The sequence below is a fragment of the Amblyraja radiata genome, chromosome 21 (assembly GCF_010909765.2).
Source record: "Amblyraja radiata isolate CabotCenter1 chromosome 21, sAmbRad1.1.pri, whole genome shotgun sequence".
Lineage (NCBI taxonomy): Eukaryota > Metazoa > Chordata > Chondrichthyes > Rajiformes > Rajidae > Amblyraja > Amblyraja radiata.
In genome coordinates, this window is record NC_045976.1 from 30,631,038 (window position 1) to 30,646,896 (window position 15,859).

The 15,859-nt window shown below is 45.8% G+C and overlaps 1 protein-coding gene across 1 annotated transcript in view; it reads right to left on the reverse strand.

Moving 5' to 3' along the window:
• The window catches only part of LOC116984991 (C-type lectin lectoxin-Lio2-like), a 66,368-nt gene extending 50,961 nt beyond the window's left edge, over window positions 1–15,407 (reverse strand). Inside the window, exons 1-3 of the mRNA XM_033039352.1 lie at window positions 15,341–15,407; window positions 15,193–15,263; window positions 14,292–14,434 (exon numbers count right to left, since the gene is read on the reverse strand). Of these exons, the coding sequence (XP_032895243.1) occupies window positions 14,292–14,434; window positions 15,193–15,247 (198 nt within the window). The 5' untranslated portion in view covers window positions 15,248–15,263; window positions 15,341–15,407. The remainder of the gene's footprint in view (window positions 1–14,291; window positions 14,435–15,192; window positions 15,264–15,340) is intronic.
• Window positions 15,408–15,859: the final 452 nt, after the last annotated feature.

The window sequence follows — 15,859 nt, forward strand, 5'->3', positions numbered from 1 at the left end:
AAGGTCAAAGGTCATAAGAGTTAGGAGCAGAAATAGGCCATTCGGCCCATCAAGTCTTCAATCATGACTGTTCTATCTCTCCCTCCTAAACTCATTCTCCTGCTTCTCACCGTAGCCATTGACACCTATACTAATCAGAATCTATCTATCTCTGCCTTAAAAATTTCCATTGACTTGGCCTCCACAGCTTTCTGTGGCAAAGAATTCTACAGATTCACCAACTTCTGTGAAGAAAATCCTCCTCATCTCCTTCGTAAAGAAATGCTCTTTAATGCTGAGGCTCTGAACTCTCGTCCCATTAGTGGAAACATCCTTCCCACATGTACTCTATCCAAGCCTTTCACTATATGGCAAGTTTCAATATATTTCTGCCAATTTTCTGCCCACTCTCCCAACCTGTTGAAGCCCTTCTGAAGTGTCCCTGCCTTCTCTACATTACCTGCCCCACATCTATTTTCATATCATCTAGAAACCTGGCCACAAAACCTTTAATCCACTCATCCAAATCATTAATATACAACGTGAAGAGTAGCGGCCCCCAACACTGACCCCAGTGGAACTCTGGTAGTAACTGGCAGCCAACCAGAAAAAGCCCCCTTTATTGCCACTTTTTGCCTTCTGCCATCCTGCCAACCTGATACCCATGCTAATATCTGCCCTTTGATAATGTGGGCTCTCATCTTCGTTAGCAGCCTCACATGTGACACGCTATCAAAGGTATTCAGAAAATCTAGGTAAACAACATCCACTGACCCTCCTTTGTCTGGCCTCCTAATTACTTCTTCAAAGAATTCCAACAGTTTCATCAAGCAAGATCTCCCCTTCACAAAATCATGCTGACATCTGCCTATTTTATCATGAACTTCGATGTACTTCATAACCTCATCCTTTATAATGACCTCTAAATTACTTACTTTCCTTTAAATATTTACAAAATCTCTTTGGATTCGCCTTAGTCTTTTTTGACAATGATATCTCATGTTCCTTTTTGTCCTCCTGACTTCCTTCTCAAGTATATTCCTGCGTCCTTATACTGCTCTAGGGATTCACTTGAGCCCAGCTGCTTGTACCTGACCCATGCCTTATTTTCTTCTAAGTCTCAATATCACTTTTCATCTGATGTCCCCTACTCCTGCCAGCTTTGCTCTTCACTCTGACAGGAACATGCACATGTTGAACTCTTGACATCTTAGTTTCAAAAGCCTCTGAACCTGTTGAACATCCATTGGCCCACAAACAACCTCCATCTATCAACTTTTGCAAGGTCCTATCTATATATCCATTGCTCCAGAACATTAATTTGTGGATCAGGACTGTCCCATTCCTTAATCAGGAAAAAGCAGGAGGCATGATGCAGGTATAGGAGGCTGGGATCAAGTTTATCCCTGGAGGAGCATTGGGACTGGGGAGCTTACTTAAGAAGGAGATCAGGAGGGCAAAAAGGGAGCAGGAGACAGCTCGGTCAGATAATATTAAAGTGAATACAAATTATTTTATAAGTACATTAAGGGCAAATGTATATCTTGAGAGAGAATAGGGGCCCTCAGAAACCAAATCACTCATCTCTGTGTGGAGCTGCAGGAAATGTTCAAGTTCCTCAATGTGTATTTCTCCTCTCATTTTACCATGGAGAAAGCCAGAAATACAGGAGAACGATGGTTAAGGGAGATGTCTTGAGGACCGTCTGTTTTACAATCGAGGAGGTTCTGGATATTCTTGGGCATGTGAAGGTAGAGAAACCTCCCAGGCCTGATCAGATTTATTCACAGATATTGTGAGAAACTAGAGAAGAATTTACTAGTGCTCTGGCTGAGATATATGATTCATCATTTGACACGGGTAAGATGTCAGCAAAATGGGGAGTGGCTATTGTTGTGTCCCTATTTAACATAAAAACAGAAACATAGTAACATAGAAAATAGGTGCAGGAATAGGTCATTCGGTCCTTCGAGCCATTCGAGCATTCGATCATTCAATATGATCATGGCTGATCATCCAAAATCAGTACCCTGTTCCTGTTTTGTCCCTTGATTCTGTTAGGCCTCAGAGCTGTATCTATCTCTCTTGAATACCTCCAGTGAATTGGCCTCCATTGTCTTCTGTGGCAGAGAATTCCACAGATTCATAACTCTCTGGGTGAAAATGGTTTTCTTCATATCAGTCCTAAATGGCCTACCCATTATACTTAATCTGTGACCCCTGGTTCTGGACTTCCCATCATCGGGGACATTTTTCCTTCTTATGTGTATTACCTTCTTATAGTGTTCTTAGAGAACACTTTTAAAGAAGGGCTGCAAGGAAAACCCTGGGATCTATAGACAGTGGGCTTAAAATAATTTGGTAGGCAAGTTACTGGAGAATATTTCGAGGCATAAAATATATATGGATTTAGATAGATAGGAGATGATTAATAAGTAAATAAGTAAGTTTTATTTATATAGCAGGTTTTAAATCAACTCGCGTTGAAACCAATGTGCTTTACATAAAATAAATAATAAGTTTCCGTACATCCATAGAAAAAGATTAAAACAAGATAAATTGACACAACACATTATAGAGTTCAACACAAACGTCCCCCCACAACAGAATCAACATTTCCCACTGTGGGGAAAGGCACCAGAAAGTTTAGTCCTCTTCCTCTGTGACCACCCGAGGTCGGGGCCTATTTGTGGCCTTGCAGCTAGTCCAATGTTTTCAGGCCCTCTTGCCGTGAAGCTGGAACTCCGGCGTCGCGTGAACATTCCTCAGCGGCTTGGAAATGTCTGGAGCGGCTGCTCCCTCCCCGGAGACCGCGGCTCCCGAAGTCCTCAGGCCGCGCCGGTTGGAACTCCGACCCCGGCGATCTCGATCCCAGGCTCCGCGGTGTTCCAAATCCAGTGCCGCCCACGGCTGGACGCCCGCAGCCACAGCTCCTCTGATGTTGGAGTCGGTGGTCACAGCACTCCGGAGCTTACCGCACGGCCACCCGGTAAGGCATCGCCCGCTCCAGGATAGTGTTGCAGCGCTGCGCCGCCGCCGAAGCTGCAGCCCCGGCCGGTCCCGACGGGAGACGCCGCTCCAGTCTCGATAGTAGGCCGCGAGGACGGGGCGAAGATGCAGCTCGGAGGGAAGCCACATCTCCGACCAGGTAGGGACTAGGAAACAAAGTTTCCCCCTTCCCCTCCCCCACCCACCACATAAAAGACCTCCAACTAACATTTTGTTTTTGAACAAGATTAAAAAATAAAATTAAAAAGGGTGAAACGGCAGACTGCAGGCATTAGGTATAACAGCTTGGTTTTGTATGTGTGATATTGTGTCTCACAAATCTGATTGAGTTTGTTGAACTAGTAGCCAAAATGGTTGACGAGGGCAAAGCCATAGACGTTGCCTATATGGATTTCAGCAAGGTATTTGGTAATGGTTCTGCATGGTAGGCTGCTCTGGAAGGTTAGATCCTGTCAGATCCAGGGTGATCTAGCCGATTGGATAGAGAATTAACTTCATGGAAGGAAGCAGAGGGTGATGATGGAAGATTGTTTTTAGGACTGGAGCCCCGTGACTGGGAGTGTGCCTCAGAGATCATTGCTGGGCCTATTGCTGTTTGCTGTTTATATCAATAATTTGGATGAAAATGTAAGTTTGCAAATGATACGAAAGTGGACAATATCTTAGATACTGATGATGGCTTTCAATAATTACAGCAGGATTTTGATCAGCTGAGCAAGTGTGCAGAATAAAAACTAATGAGGTTTAATGCAGATAAGTGTAAGGTGTTGTATTTTGTGAAGTTAAACCAGGGGAAGGCCGTTACAGTGAATGGTACAGCCCTGGGGAGTGCTGGCAGAACAGGTACATTGTTCCCTGAAAGTGGGGTCATAGTAGATAGTGTGTTTAAGATGGGCTATCAGTTCATTGGCCTTCATCAGTCAGGGCATTGTATGGCCCAGATATAACCCTGGTTATATCCTGTTATGACTAGTTTGCTGATGACACTGTGGTGGTGGGCCTGATCACCGAAAATAATGAGTAGGCCTACCGGGAAGAGGACGTACACGCACAAGTGAATGGGGAAACTGTGGATAGAGTGGGCTGCTTTAAATACCTGTGAGTCCACATCACTGAGGGTCTGACATGGACATAACTCGCTGCCACAGTGGTGAGTAAGGCAAGGCAGCGCCTTTACCACCTCAGGCAGCTGAGGAAATTCAGTTTCTCTCTGAGGATCCTCCAGTTCTACTCAGCGGCTGTAGAAAGCATCTTTTTCTGAAACATCACAATCTGGTTTGGGAACTGCTCTGCCCAGGACAAGAAGGCTCTGCAGAGAGTAGTGCGTTCGGCCGAACGCACTATGGGTTCCCTGTGGGGGGATGTTTTTGTGTTTTGGTGTTGAACTTCTTCTTGAATGCTATGTTGTATTTTTATTATTGTGCTGCAAGGACATCTGAATTTACCCTGAATAAGGGGATTAATAAAGTCTAATCTAATCTAATCTAATTCCGCAGGCATTGCCACTTTTCATTTCAGTGCACATCTCGTAAGCGTATGTGACAACTAAACTTGACTTCACGACTTGCTGTAGGATGGATATCATCAAGCTGGAAAGAGTGCAGAGAAGATGTATGAGATTGCTGCCAGGACTCAGGGACTTGAGCTATTGGGAAAGGTTGAGGAAGATTTGACTTTATTCCATGGAGGCTGAGGGGAGATCTTATAGAGGTGTATTAAACCATGAGGGGAATAGAAAGGATGAATGTACACAGTCTTTTATCCAGAGTAGGGGAATCAAGAAATGGAGTACATATGTTTGAGGTGAGGGGGTACGATTTAATAGGAACCTGAAAGGAAACTTTTTCACATAGGGGTTGATAAATGGAACGACATACCAGAGGAGGTTGTTGAGACAGATACTATAAGAACAATTAGAAAACATTTGGACAGGTACATGGATAGCAAAGGTTTTGAGGGAAATGGGTCAAACACAGGGGGAGGGACTATTTTAGTTGTGGCAACTTGGACAGCATGACAGTTCGGGACAAAGGGCCTGTTCCCATGCTGCATGACTCTGTGACTCTAACTAATACAACAACTGCTGTGGTCGCTGGTCCCTGTTACATAGGCTCGGAGCAAAGAACGACCAATGTGCACACCCTTGTGGACCGACATGGGGAGCATCTTCTATCTACGTGTCTTCTTGATCACTTGAGAAGTGACACGCCCACACTGTGGACAACTCCTGATGATTGGAAGCAGCCTGATTGTCTGGTCATTAGCTGGAGATAGACACAACATGCTTGGTTAACTCAGCAGGTTAGGAAGCATCTCTGGGGAAAAGGAATAGGTAACGCATTTGGTCGAAACCGTTCTTCAGATTGAGAGTCAAGGGAGAGGGAAAGTAGAGGCACGAAAAGGTTCAAAACAAATAAGAGACAGCACTGATGGTTATGGAAAGATGGAGCCCACAATGGTCTATTGTTGGCTGTGGAAGAGGTGATAATAAAGGGATAGATGGATACGAACAGTGGAACTGGTAGGGTGGTTAGGGTGTAGGAGGGGTCGGGCGAGAGGGAATGCAAAGGTTATTTGAAAGAAATTAACGTTCATACCGCTGGGCTGTAAAGTTCCCAAGTGAAATATACGGTGCTGTTGCTCGAATTTACAGGTAGCCTCACTCTGACAGTGGAGGAGGCCCAGGACAGAAAGGTCAGTATGGGAATGTGAAGGGAAGTTTAAATGTTTGGCAACCGGGAGATCGTGTCGGCTCAGGCAGACTGAGCATAGGGTTTCAGCAATATGATCGCCCAGTTGGGTTTGGTCTCGCCGATATATAGGAGCCCACACAGAGAACAACGGATATGGTAGATGAGGTTGGAGTAGGTACAAGTGAATCTCTGCCTCACCTGGACTGGATTGGTCGAGCTTCATTGTGGCGTCCAATTTATGGGCCAATACCTGGTGAAGAATTTGGAGAGGAAAGGAAGTTTGGAGACAGGGTGGATGGAAGGAAGGATCTAGGAATGGTTGTTGATTGGACGGGTGACGATGCTGGTTAATGAAAAGGGAACTGGTCCTGTGTTTGTCCTCTGGATGTCAGATATCAGGACTGGGCTTTAGGAATGTCCTGGAGAGTTTATTTTGTGAAGAAAAACACAACCGGTCATTATTTTATCCCATTCTCTTCCAAATGGGAGTAAATCCTATCTCAAAGAATCCCCACCAATAGTTCTCTACCACAGGTGTGAGGCTCACCATCTTCTAAACTTCTCGATTATCTCTGCTTCCTTTTAATAATGGGATGATAGTGAATACTCGCTGGTCCTCCGAGACCTCAGCCGTGGTGAGCGAGGATACTAAGATCTTCATCAAAGCCCCTACAATCTCCTCTCTTGTCTCTCGGATCCTCAACTCTCTGACCCACCATCCACACTCAGTGAGGATAGATGACATCACCTGCTGTGCAATAATTCTCAGCAAGGTGCCCCGCAAAGGTGCGTTCCCTGTCCCAACTATACTCCCCGTGTAATGTTGAGTTAGTCCCACTATCTCTCTCACTCTCCCTCAGGCCATTGACTGGCGGGTTGGGCAAGGCTTGACTTCCTTCACATCATGTTCCGACACCTGTGCTGAGGAATTTCTGGTCCCAGTTCATCTTCTGCAGCTCATCCACAGGACTGTGAAAGCTCTCTCCCTGCAACTATTCCACTAACTCCCCATGTATCCTCTCCACAGCCTTTATTTCTCTCCCAGGTGCGGTGTCCGGGACCCGACACACCAGGTGCGGCCGAAGGACAAGAGTTCATTGTGTAAAGTCTGTGCCGCCTTCTCCTCAGCGCAGCACTGAGTGCAGAGGTGGGGAGGAAGCAACAGTGGGACAGGAAGGCTGCGAGAAACTGGACTCACACAGCACCAAACACACAGCTCATGATGCAGTTCTCTTTATTATTGGCTAAGAAGCTAAGTGAGTACAGTCACCACAGACAGTGAGAGCGGCTACAAAGAAATCAAAGCACTGGATCCACTGCTGGAAAGGATGAGGGGATAATTCTGGAGTCTTCTAATCACAGTCTGTAGGAACAAACATAACTCTTGTGTGCTTGACATGACATATCATTCCATAATCCCGCACCTAGAAGCAAGAAAAGAGGAAAGCATTTACCGGTTTGTCCACAAGCAAAATGCTGCAGATTCCAGAAATCTGAACTAATACTGGAAATATTCAATTGGTCACTTAGCAAGTGGAGAGGAAACAGAATGTTCATTAAGGGAGCTGTTACAGTATCTCTGTTCCTCTCTCCACAGATGCTGCCTGACCCACTGAGTATTTCCAGCCTTCCCCCTCCCTGCATCCGACCCCATCAACACATCTGTCTGTTCCTTTCTCCATCTACCTCTCCCTTAAGTACATCTGTGCTCTCTGCCTCGATTACATGCTCCTGATCCCCACCTGCCCCCCACGCCCAAGTCAAGAAGATTTTCTCTCTTCTCGCTTTGATTTATCGGTGGCTATTTCACAATTTTGACCAGTAAATCTGGTTTCACACTTGAGGAAACATCCTCTTGACATCCCCCTATAAATCATTCCTCTAACTCCAGTGTTACCCCCTTGTACATTCCTCCTGCACAGTTACACTCGGTGTCTGTTCCCCTGACTCCTGCATTACATCCCATATATCCTCCTCTCACTGCTGGGCAGTCAGTCCAGTTCTGCAGAGTACAGAACCCATGAGGTTGGTTCATTCCCTCTGTGTAACTGCTGGTCTGTGGAGGTAATCTCTTATTCAATACAGTATCTGAAATCAACTTCCAACAAAACAATATTTCTGTCATTGTTACACTTACGACGAAAGTTAGTTTCCACACAATCTTCGTTGCGAAGGTTATTAGGTTCCCCACAAGCAAAGCGTGAGTATCTGTATGCAGATCCATCAATCCATTTGTAATGACCTTCCTGTGGGTATAAACAATGGTCATTGCTGTTGGAATGCTGAGTAAGCTGCCACATAACAGTACAGGGATGAGCTGTACCTGAGCCGGAGTGATAGCAGAATACGAGCAGCCGGGACAAGTAAGGCAGTGGATGGGAGTTTAAACTATGGACTGGCAGGGTGGGGAAATCTCATGGAAGTAACAGAATCTTTGGGATGAATGTGACAGGATCTGAGAGTAAAGGTCAGAGAAGAGGAGCAATGGTAACTCAGAAAATGAGGAAAAGATGGTAATTCCACACAAATACAAAGTAGGATCTCCCAGAGAAAGTCGGTGAACAATGAAGAAAAGAACTGTAGACCCCTGCAGACCAATGAACACAGAATGCCAAACCCAACAGGAGATGGAGACAGTGAGTTGTAGCACGGAGCCTGTTGTGTGTGTGGAGGAGTGGAACACTGGGCACTTCACCCACTCCCTCGCCCCTCCACCCCCACCGGCACCAACACTGCTCCTCCATTCAGTGGGTCTTTGGTGAATTTTACATTTCCTTGCCCTTCAGGGACCGGCCCAGATCAGGAGGACATCTGGAATATTCACTGCCCAGCCCAAGAACTCGAGAGGCTTTGAATGTGTCTGAAGGTTTAGCGGATCCATTCCTCGGGGTAGTGAATACCCCAAACTATTACTGACCTCCAGCAGGTTATTTAAATTCAATGATTCATTTCTTCCTTCAGAGAGTTTCAGGGGAAAGATTAACTGGACGGATTAACCAGAACCAGGGAGTGTGGAGAAAGGGTTTGTGAATAAATGCAGTGGTACAGGAATTCACATAATTTATTCAAAGCTGTGGAGACCAGTTCTCGAGGGATAGAGTTGAAAAGCAGAGGTTGAGTGGGACTGGGATAGAACCTTGGTAAGACCGCACTTGGATACGGAGCACAGTTGTGGTTCCATGACATGGGAAAGGCACAAGTACACCAGTGAAGGGTGAAAATATTTCAGGGAAGGCTGCAGAACTGAGACATGGTACTTCCCAACAAAGGTTGGACCAACCAGAGCCATTTCATCCACCAGTGGCTGAGAGTGATCTCCCTCTCCCTCTTTCTCTCTGAATGTGTCTACCTGCTGTAACCGTGGAGCCATAACTACAATTAACACGGATGTTAAAGGCAGATGCCTGTGTGTGGGGTGGCTGAGTGGGTCACTGGGACCCACCTTCAAACTATGGCGATGGAATAGGGTCGACGTGGAGAAATGTTTCCACTGGTGGTGCAGTGGAAAAGCCGGGTGAATAAATATAAAGTAGTCACTGATCAACCCAGAAGCCTCGTCCAGAGATACCCTTTTCCCCAGAGTGTTGGTGATGTGACTGACTGTGGTGAGGGGGCATTGAGACCGATCAGAATCTCACGTTTAGGTGGAAGACAGTGAAGCTGATGAGGGGAAAGGAAAGTCCCAGTGACGGTGTGAGATGAAGGAGGGTGAGAGGAGGCTCATGTGGAGCAGAAACAGACATATGAACATGAGGGATTTCATTTGTTCACAGGACATGGTGACAGTGACCGGACCTGCATTTATTGTACTTCCGTGATCATCCTCTGACCATGTCAGACGGCAGGTAAGGGTCAACACATTGATGGATCTCTGCAGTCGTGGTGAGGCCAGACTGGGGAAGGAGGGCAGATTTCTTACCCTGAAGAATAACAGGGAACCAGAGGAGTGTTTACAACAGTCCAGTAGTTTCAGTCCCCATTACTGATGGTAACTTGTTTCTCCAGAGTGATTGCAGTTTATTTACTTGGATCCAAACTACGTACCTATGAACAACGATGTGACCCCAGAGATCCATCAATGTGTTGACTGTAACCTACTCTCTGATATAGTCAGAGGATGATCAGGGGGAACAACAAATGCAGGTCTGCCCAGTGTCGCGAGGTCCTGCAAGATAACGTGTCACCAATAAACTTACCCAGCTTTTGTCGTTGAGACCAATCCAAACGGCTTGTGTTCCTCCATGCCCAAGCCGGATCACTCGGGAAATGAATGCGTTTTCATAGTACGACCTGCTAGAAGCCAGATGTCCATGACGTCCATGATGTGCATGATGTGCCATGAATCTGCAGTGAAGCTGGAAACAAACAAAGTATTTTATCTCTTGTTTCAACCACCGTGCTTCATCCCCTTGTTCGTCATTCAGTAAATCATCCAAAGTGAAGTGGACATTCAGCAACTTTGTTCCCTTCAAATAGAGGTCTAGTTCTTTAAACACTTTGGTGTCAACCCCAGCTCCGTGTTAACTCCTGGATGTGGAGTTTCCCCTCAAATCCCCAATATTTCACCCACTGGTCCGAGCGATAGAAACCGGAGCCCACGGCTGCAGTGAAGCGCACCCTGGAACACAGGGACTCATCACAGGCAATTCAATGAGAAGCTGTGCTGTGAGTTCATGGGATTAAACGAGCATGAGCAATGTTCCCCAGGCGTCCCAGCGCACACTGATGCAGTGGTAGAGCTGCTGCCTTACTGTGCCAGAGACACGGGATCATGGGCATTCTCCTTAAGGAGTTTGTATGTTCTCCCTGTAAACAAGTTTGTTTTTCCAGGTGCTCCGGTTGTAGTCAGAGAGTGATGCAGTTTGGAAACAGGCCCTTCGGCCCAACTCGCCCACACTGGCCAACAATGTCCCAGCTACACCAGTCCCACTTGCCGGTGCATGGTCCATATCCCTCCAAAACCTGACCTATCCATGTACCTGTTTTTAAACAATGGGACCGTCCCAGCCTCAACTACCTCCTCTGGCAGCATGTTCCATACGTGCACCACCTTTTGTGTGAAAAAGTTGCCCCTCAGATTCCTATTAAATCTTTTCCCCTTCACCTTGAACCTATGTCCTCTGGTTCTTGATTCCCCTATCTGGGCAAAAGACTGTGTATCTACCTGGTCTAATCCTCTCATGATTTTGTATACCCCGATAAGATATCTCCTCATCCTCCAGCGCTCCATGGAATAGAGTTCTAGCCTACACAACCTCTCCCTATAGCTCACACCCTCTGGTCCTGGCAACATCCTCGTAAATCTTTTCTGAACCATTTCAAGCTTGACAATATCTTTCCGATAACATGGTGCCCAGAACTGAACACAATATTCTAAATGTGGTCTCACCAAAGTCTTTTACAACTGCAACATGACCTCCCAACTTTTATACTCAATATTCTGACTGATGGCCTAAGTGCCAACTTATCTACCTTATCTTCCTGCGACTCGACCTTCAAGGAACTATGCACCTGTACTAGATCCCTCTACTCTACAACACTTCCCAGAGGCCTACATTTACTGTGTAGGTTCTGCCCTTATCCAACATCTCAAAATGCAACACCTCACACTTCTCTGTATTAAATTCCATCAACCATTCCTCCGCCCACCTGGCCAATTGATCCAGATTCTGCTGCAATTGTTCGCAACCATCTTCACTATCTGCAAAACCACTAGCTTTTGTTTCATCAGCAAACTTGCAAATCTTACCCTGTATGTTCTCATCCAAATCATTGATGTAAATGACAAACAGTAATGGGCCCAGCATCGAACCCAGAGGCACACCACTAGTCACAGGCATCCAGTCTGAGAAGCAACCTTCCACCATTACCCTCTGCTTCCTTCCATGGAGCCAATTTGCTAACCATTCTGCTATAGTATCCCTCCTTGGACCACATGCGATCTAACCTTCCAGAGCAGCCTAACATGTGGAACCTTGTTGAACGCCTTACTGAAGTCCATGTACACACCATCTACAGCTCTGCCCTCATCAACCTTTTTGGTCACATCTTCAAAATAATCGATCAGAGTTGTAAGACACGTCCTTCCACTTACAAAATCATGCTGACTATCCCTAATTATGCTTTGCCCATCCAAATGCCTGTATATCCTATCCCTTAGATTACTCTCAAGTAACTTACCAACTACAGATGTCTAAAACATAGAAACATAGAAATTAGGTGCAGGAGTAGGCCATTCGGCCATCTAGCCTGCACCGCCATTCAATATGATCATGGCTAATCATCAAACTCAGTATCCTGTACCTGCCTTTTCTCCATACCCCCTGATCCCTTTATCCATAAGGGCCTCATCTAACTCCCTCTTAAATATATCCAATGAACTGGCCTCAACTACCTTCTGTGGCTGAGAATTCCAGAGATTCACCACTCTCTGTGTCAAAAATGTTTTTCGTATCTCGGTCCTAAAAGATTTCCCCCTTATCCTTAAACTGTGACCCCTTGTTCTGGCCTTCCCTAACACCAAGAACAATCTTCCTGCATCTAGCCTGTCTAACCCCTTAAGAATTTTGTAAGTTTCTATAAGATCCCCCCTCAATCTTCTAAATTCTAGCGAGTTCAAGCCGAGTCTATCCGGTCCTGAAGAAGGGTATCAACACGAAACGTCACCTATTTCCTTTGCTCCATATATGCGGCCTCGCCCAACATTTTTGTCTAACTCCAGATGTTAAGCACACTGGCCTATAGTTCCCAGCATTTTCCCTGAAGCCCTTCTTGTAAAGAGGTACAACATTTGCCACCCTCCAGTCTTCCGGCACCTCTCCTGCATTTAAGGAGGGCTCTCAAATTTCAACTAGGGCTCCTGCAATTTCCTCTCTAGTTTCCCACAATGTCCTCGGATATATCAGATCAGGCCCTGTATATTTGTCTACCTTCAAACAAGACAGTACCTTCAGTACCTCTTCAACAGTAACCCTGACTGCTCTCAAGACAATTCCAGTGACTGCTCTCAAGACAATTCCAGTGACTGCTCCAATTTCCTCCATCCTACTGTCTTTCTCTTCTGTAAATACAGAGGAGAAATACTCATTTAGGACCTTGCTCATCTCCTGTGGCTCCACACAATGGTGACGGCTTTGATTCTTGAGAGGTCCCACTCTCTCTCTCTCTAGTTACCCTTTTCCCCCTTATGTATTTATGAAACTTTTGGGATTGTCCTTAATGCTACCCACCAGAGCTATCTCCTGGCCCCTTTTTGCCCTTCTGATTTCCTTTTGTAGTTTATTTCTTTGTTCCCAGCGGCCTACACCTACCCCATGCATTCTTCTTGTTTATGACTAACGTTTCAATTTCCCTCGTCAGCCAAGCTTCCTTATGTTTGCCGGCTTTGCCCTTCACTCTAACGGGGACATACACGTCATTAGCTTTCTTCAGTACACTTTAAAACATCCCACTTGGCCGATGTTCCTTTCCCCTCAAACAACCTGCTCCAGTCAACTTAAGCAAGACCTTCTCTCATACCCTCAAAGTTGACCTTACCCCAGTTGAGCATTTTAACGCGTGGACTCTCTCCGTCCCTATCCATAACTATCTTAAACCTAATTAAATTGTGGTCACTGGTCCCAAAAGGCTCCTCCAATCACACTTCATTAACATTCCCTTCCCAATTTTCCAATACTAGATCCAGTGTTGCCCTCTCACATGTGGGGGCCTCCACATACAGCTTAAGAAAACTCTCCTGAACACTTTTGAGGAATTGCACCCCATCTGAACCCTTCACAGTATGATATTCCCATTCTATTTTAGGAAAGTTAAAATTGCCTACCACAACAACCTTATTTGTCCTGCAGCTGTCGGCAATCTCCCGGCACATTTGTTCTTCTAATTCCCCTTGACTATTCGGGGGTCTGTAGTACACCCCCAGCAAGGTGATCATCCCTTTCTTGTTCCTCAGCTCCACCCATAGAGCCTCATTATATCAACCATCCGTAATGTCACCTTTGATCACTGCCGTGACATTCTCCTCAACCAACAATGCAACCTCCCTTCTTCTTTTTCCCTCACCCATGTTTCTCCTGAAGCTCCTGTACCCTGGAACATTGAGCTGCCAATCCTGCCCCTCCCTTAACTAGGTTTCAGTCATGGCTACAATGTCCCAGTCGCTCGTACCTATCCATTCCCTAAACTCATCTGTCTTACACGCCAGGCACCTTGCATTAAAATACGTGCAGTTTAACCCAACCCTCCTTCCTCACTCTCTGCCTTTCCCCTGCTTATTCTGTGCACTAACTTTTCTCACATAACCCTCCATAGCAACTTCTAGCCTCTCCCGTGCTTCTGTCCTGCACGAGATCCCACCCCTCTGTCAATCTACTGTAGTTTAAACCCTCCTGTGTAGCATGAGCAAACCTTCCCAGTAGGATGTTGGTCCCCCTCCAGTTTCGGTGCAACATTCCATGATGTGAAGGTTTGTCAGTTAATGGACAACTGTAAATTGTCACTAGTGTGTGTCGGACAGAACTAGTGTTGAGGGATCGCTGGAGTCTGTTTGCTGCAGGGCCTGTTTCCAAGCTGTATCTCTAAACTTAGCAATCGCTGGTTTCAGGGACTTACCTCAGCATGTTCCCATTGCAATTTGTGATGGAAAAAACGGTAACAGGATCTTGTAGGATGATAATAATACCAATGTGGACGACATCGTCTATGACATCCAAGGTTCTGCAGAGTCTCCTCTGGTTCGGTGGAATTGTTTGCTCCTGGAAGATAAAGAGAATGAGGATTTTAAACCAACATGCCGACTGAAGAGTCGTCCTGAGTGAGACCTATTGCCTTCTTTTGGCACATATCCTCTCATCCATCTCTCATCCATTCATGTCTATGGACATGTGTAAGTGCCTTTTAAATGCTGTAATTCTACCTCTCTGCAATGCTTCCTCTGGCACCTTTAAAATGTTCCACTTGAACCTTGAACCTATGCCCTCTGATTTTACATTACTCTGCACTGTGCCCTTCTACCCTACCCATGCTGGCCAGTGATGTGGCCAGAGAATTGGAATTACATTTCTATTGACCACCATAACTACAACCATTCTCGGTCTCTGTCCATTGTACCATTGCCAGCACTCTGGTCATCCTCCCTCAAGCCTCCATCCTCACCCTCACAGTGGGCAAGTACAATGCATCCATTGCATTGGACCAGTGCCTGCAGAACCTTCTCCTCTGCAATCCTTGGGTTCCCGACAGAGAGTCACATATCCCGCTTCCTGCAACTCTGTCTTCCTGTGAAGCGTCACCGTGGAGAAATCTCTGTCTCCTGATGTGGAGGAGAGTCTCCAACTCACCTTCCAACTCAGCAGCTCTGAGATGAGTATCCCAGACAAGAAACATTTCCTGCCACATCCCGACCAGTCCCAATGACCACAAATTCCCATGTTCCACAGTCCCAACACACTGCCTGTGCATTCATTCCTCACACCAATATATTTCTAAAGCTCCTGGAATCAATGGACCTTACCTGCCACATCACTGGCAAGCAGTGCGGTCAGCACCAAAACCCACACCAGCATCATGTTTCCTTCCTCGAACCTGAAACACAAGAAAACAATTCATCATTAGTGTCAAGTTTCACAGTGAAGGTGGGCATATCCTGCTGCCATTCCCACCTCTCTCTCTCCCAGCTCTCTGTGTCGATGAGGTTTCCAATGCTGTTGCATCCTTATATACGTGTAGTACTGGCATCTTGGAGGCTTTTGGAACCATTGGAATCAAACTCAATTGGCTGCAGCAATCTACGTAAAACTTCTGATGACCAATCACTGACTGACAGATTAGAACAAGATGAACAGGAAGTCACAGAAATGTCTTGTGAGCTCCCAGTGTGACTGTTGAATGTGGCATTGTATCTGAACACTGAGGGATGGAAACTGTAGATTGTATTTATGGTCCCGTTATGTGTTTATGGTATTAGGGTCTAATGAATATTATCAACAGGAACAATTAAGATGTAACATTTAGACAAATACATTATTATTGACCCAGAACACCTCACTAATTCCTTTACTCACTCTGGTCTATTTCCTCTCCTTTTCCCATCACAGTGGAAAGTCCCCCTCCGTCACTGATTCAGGAAAGTTTGTAATCCATTTGTAAGAATTGGTTCAATTCAACATCTTGGCCACTTT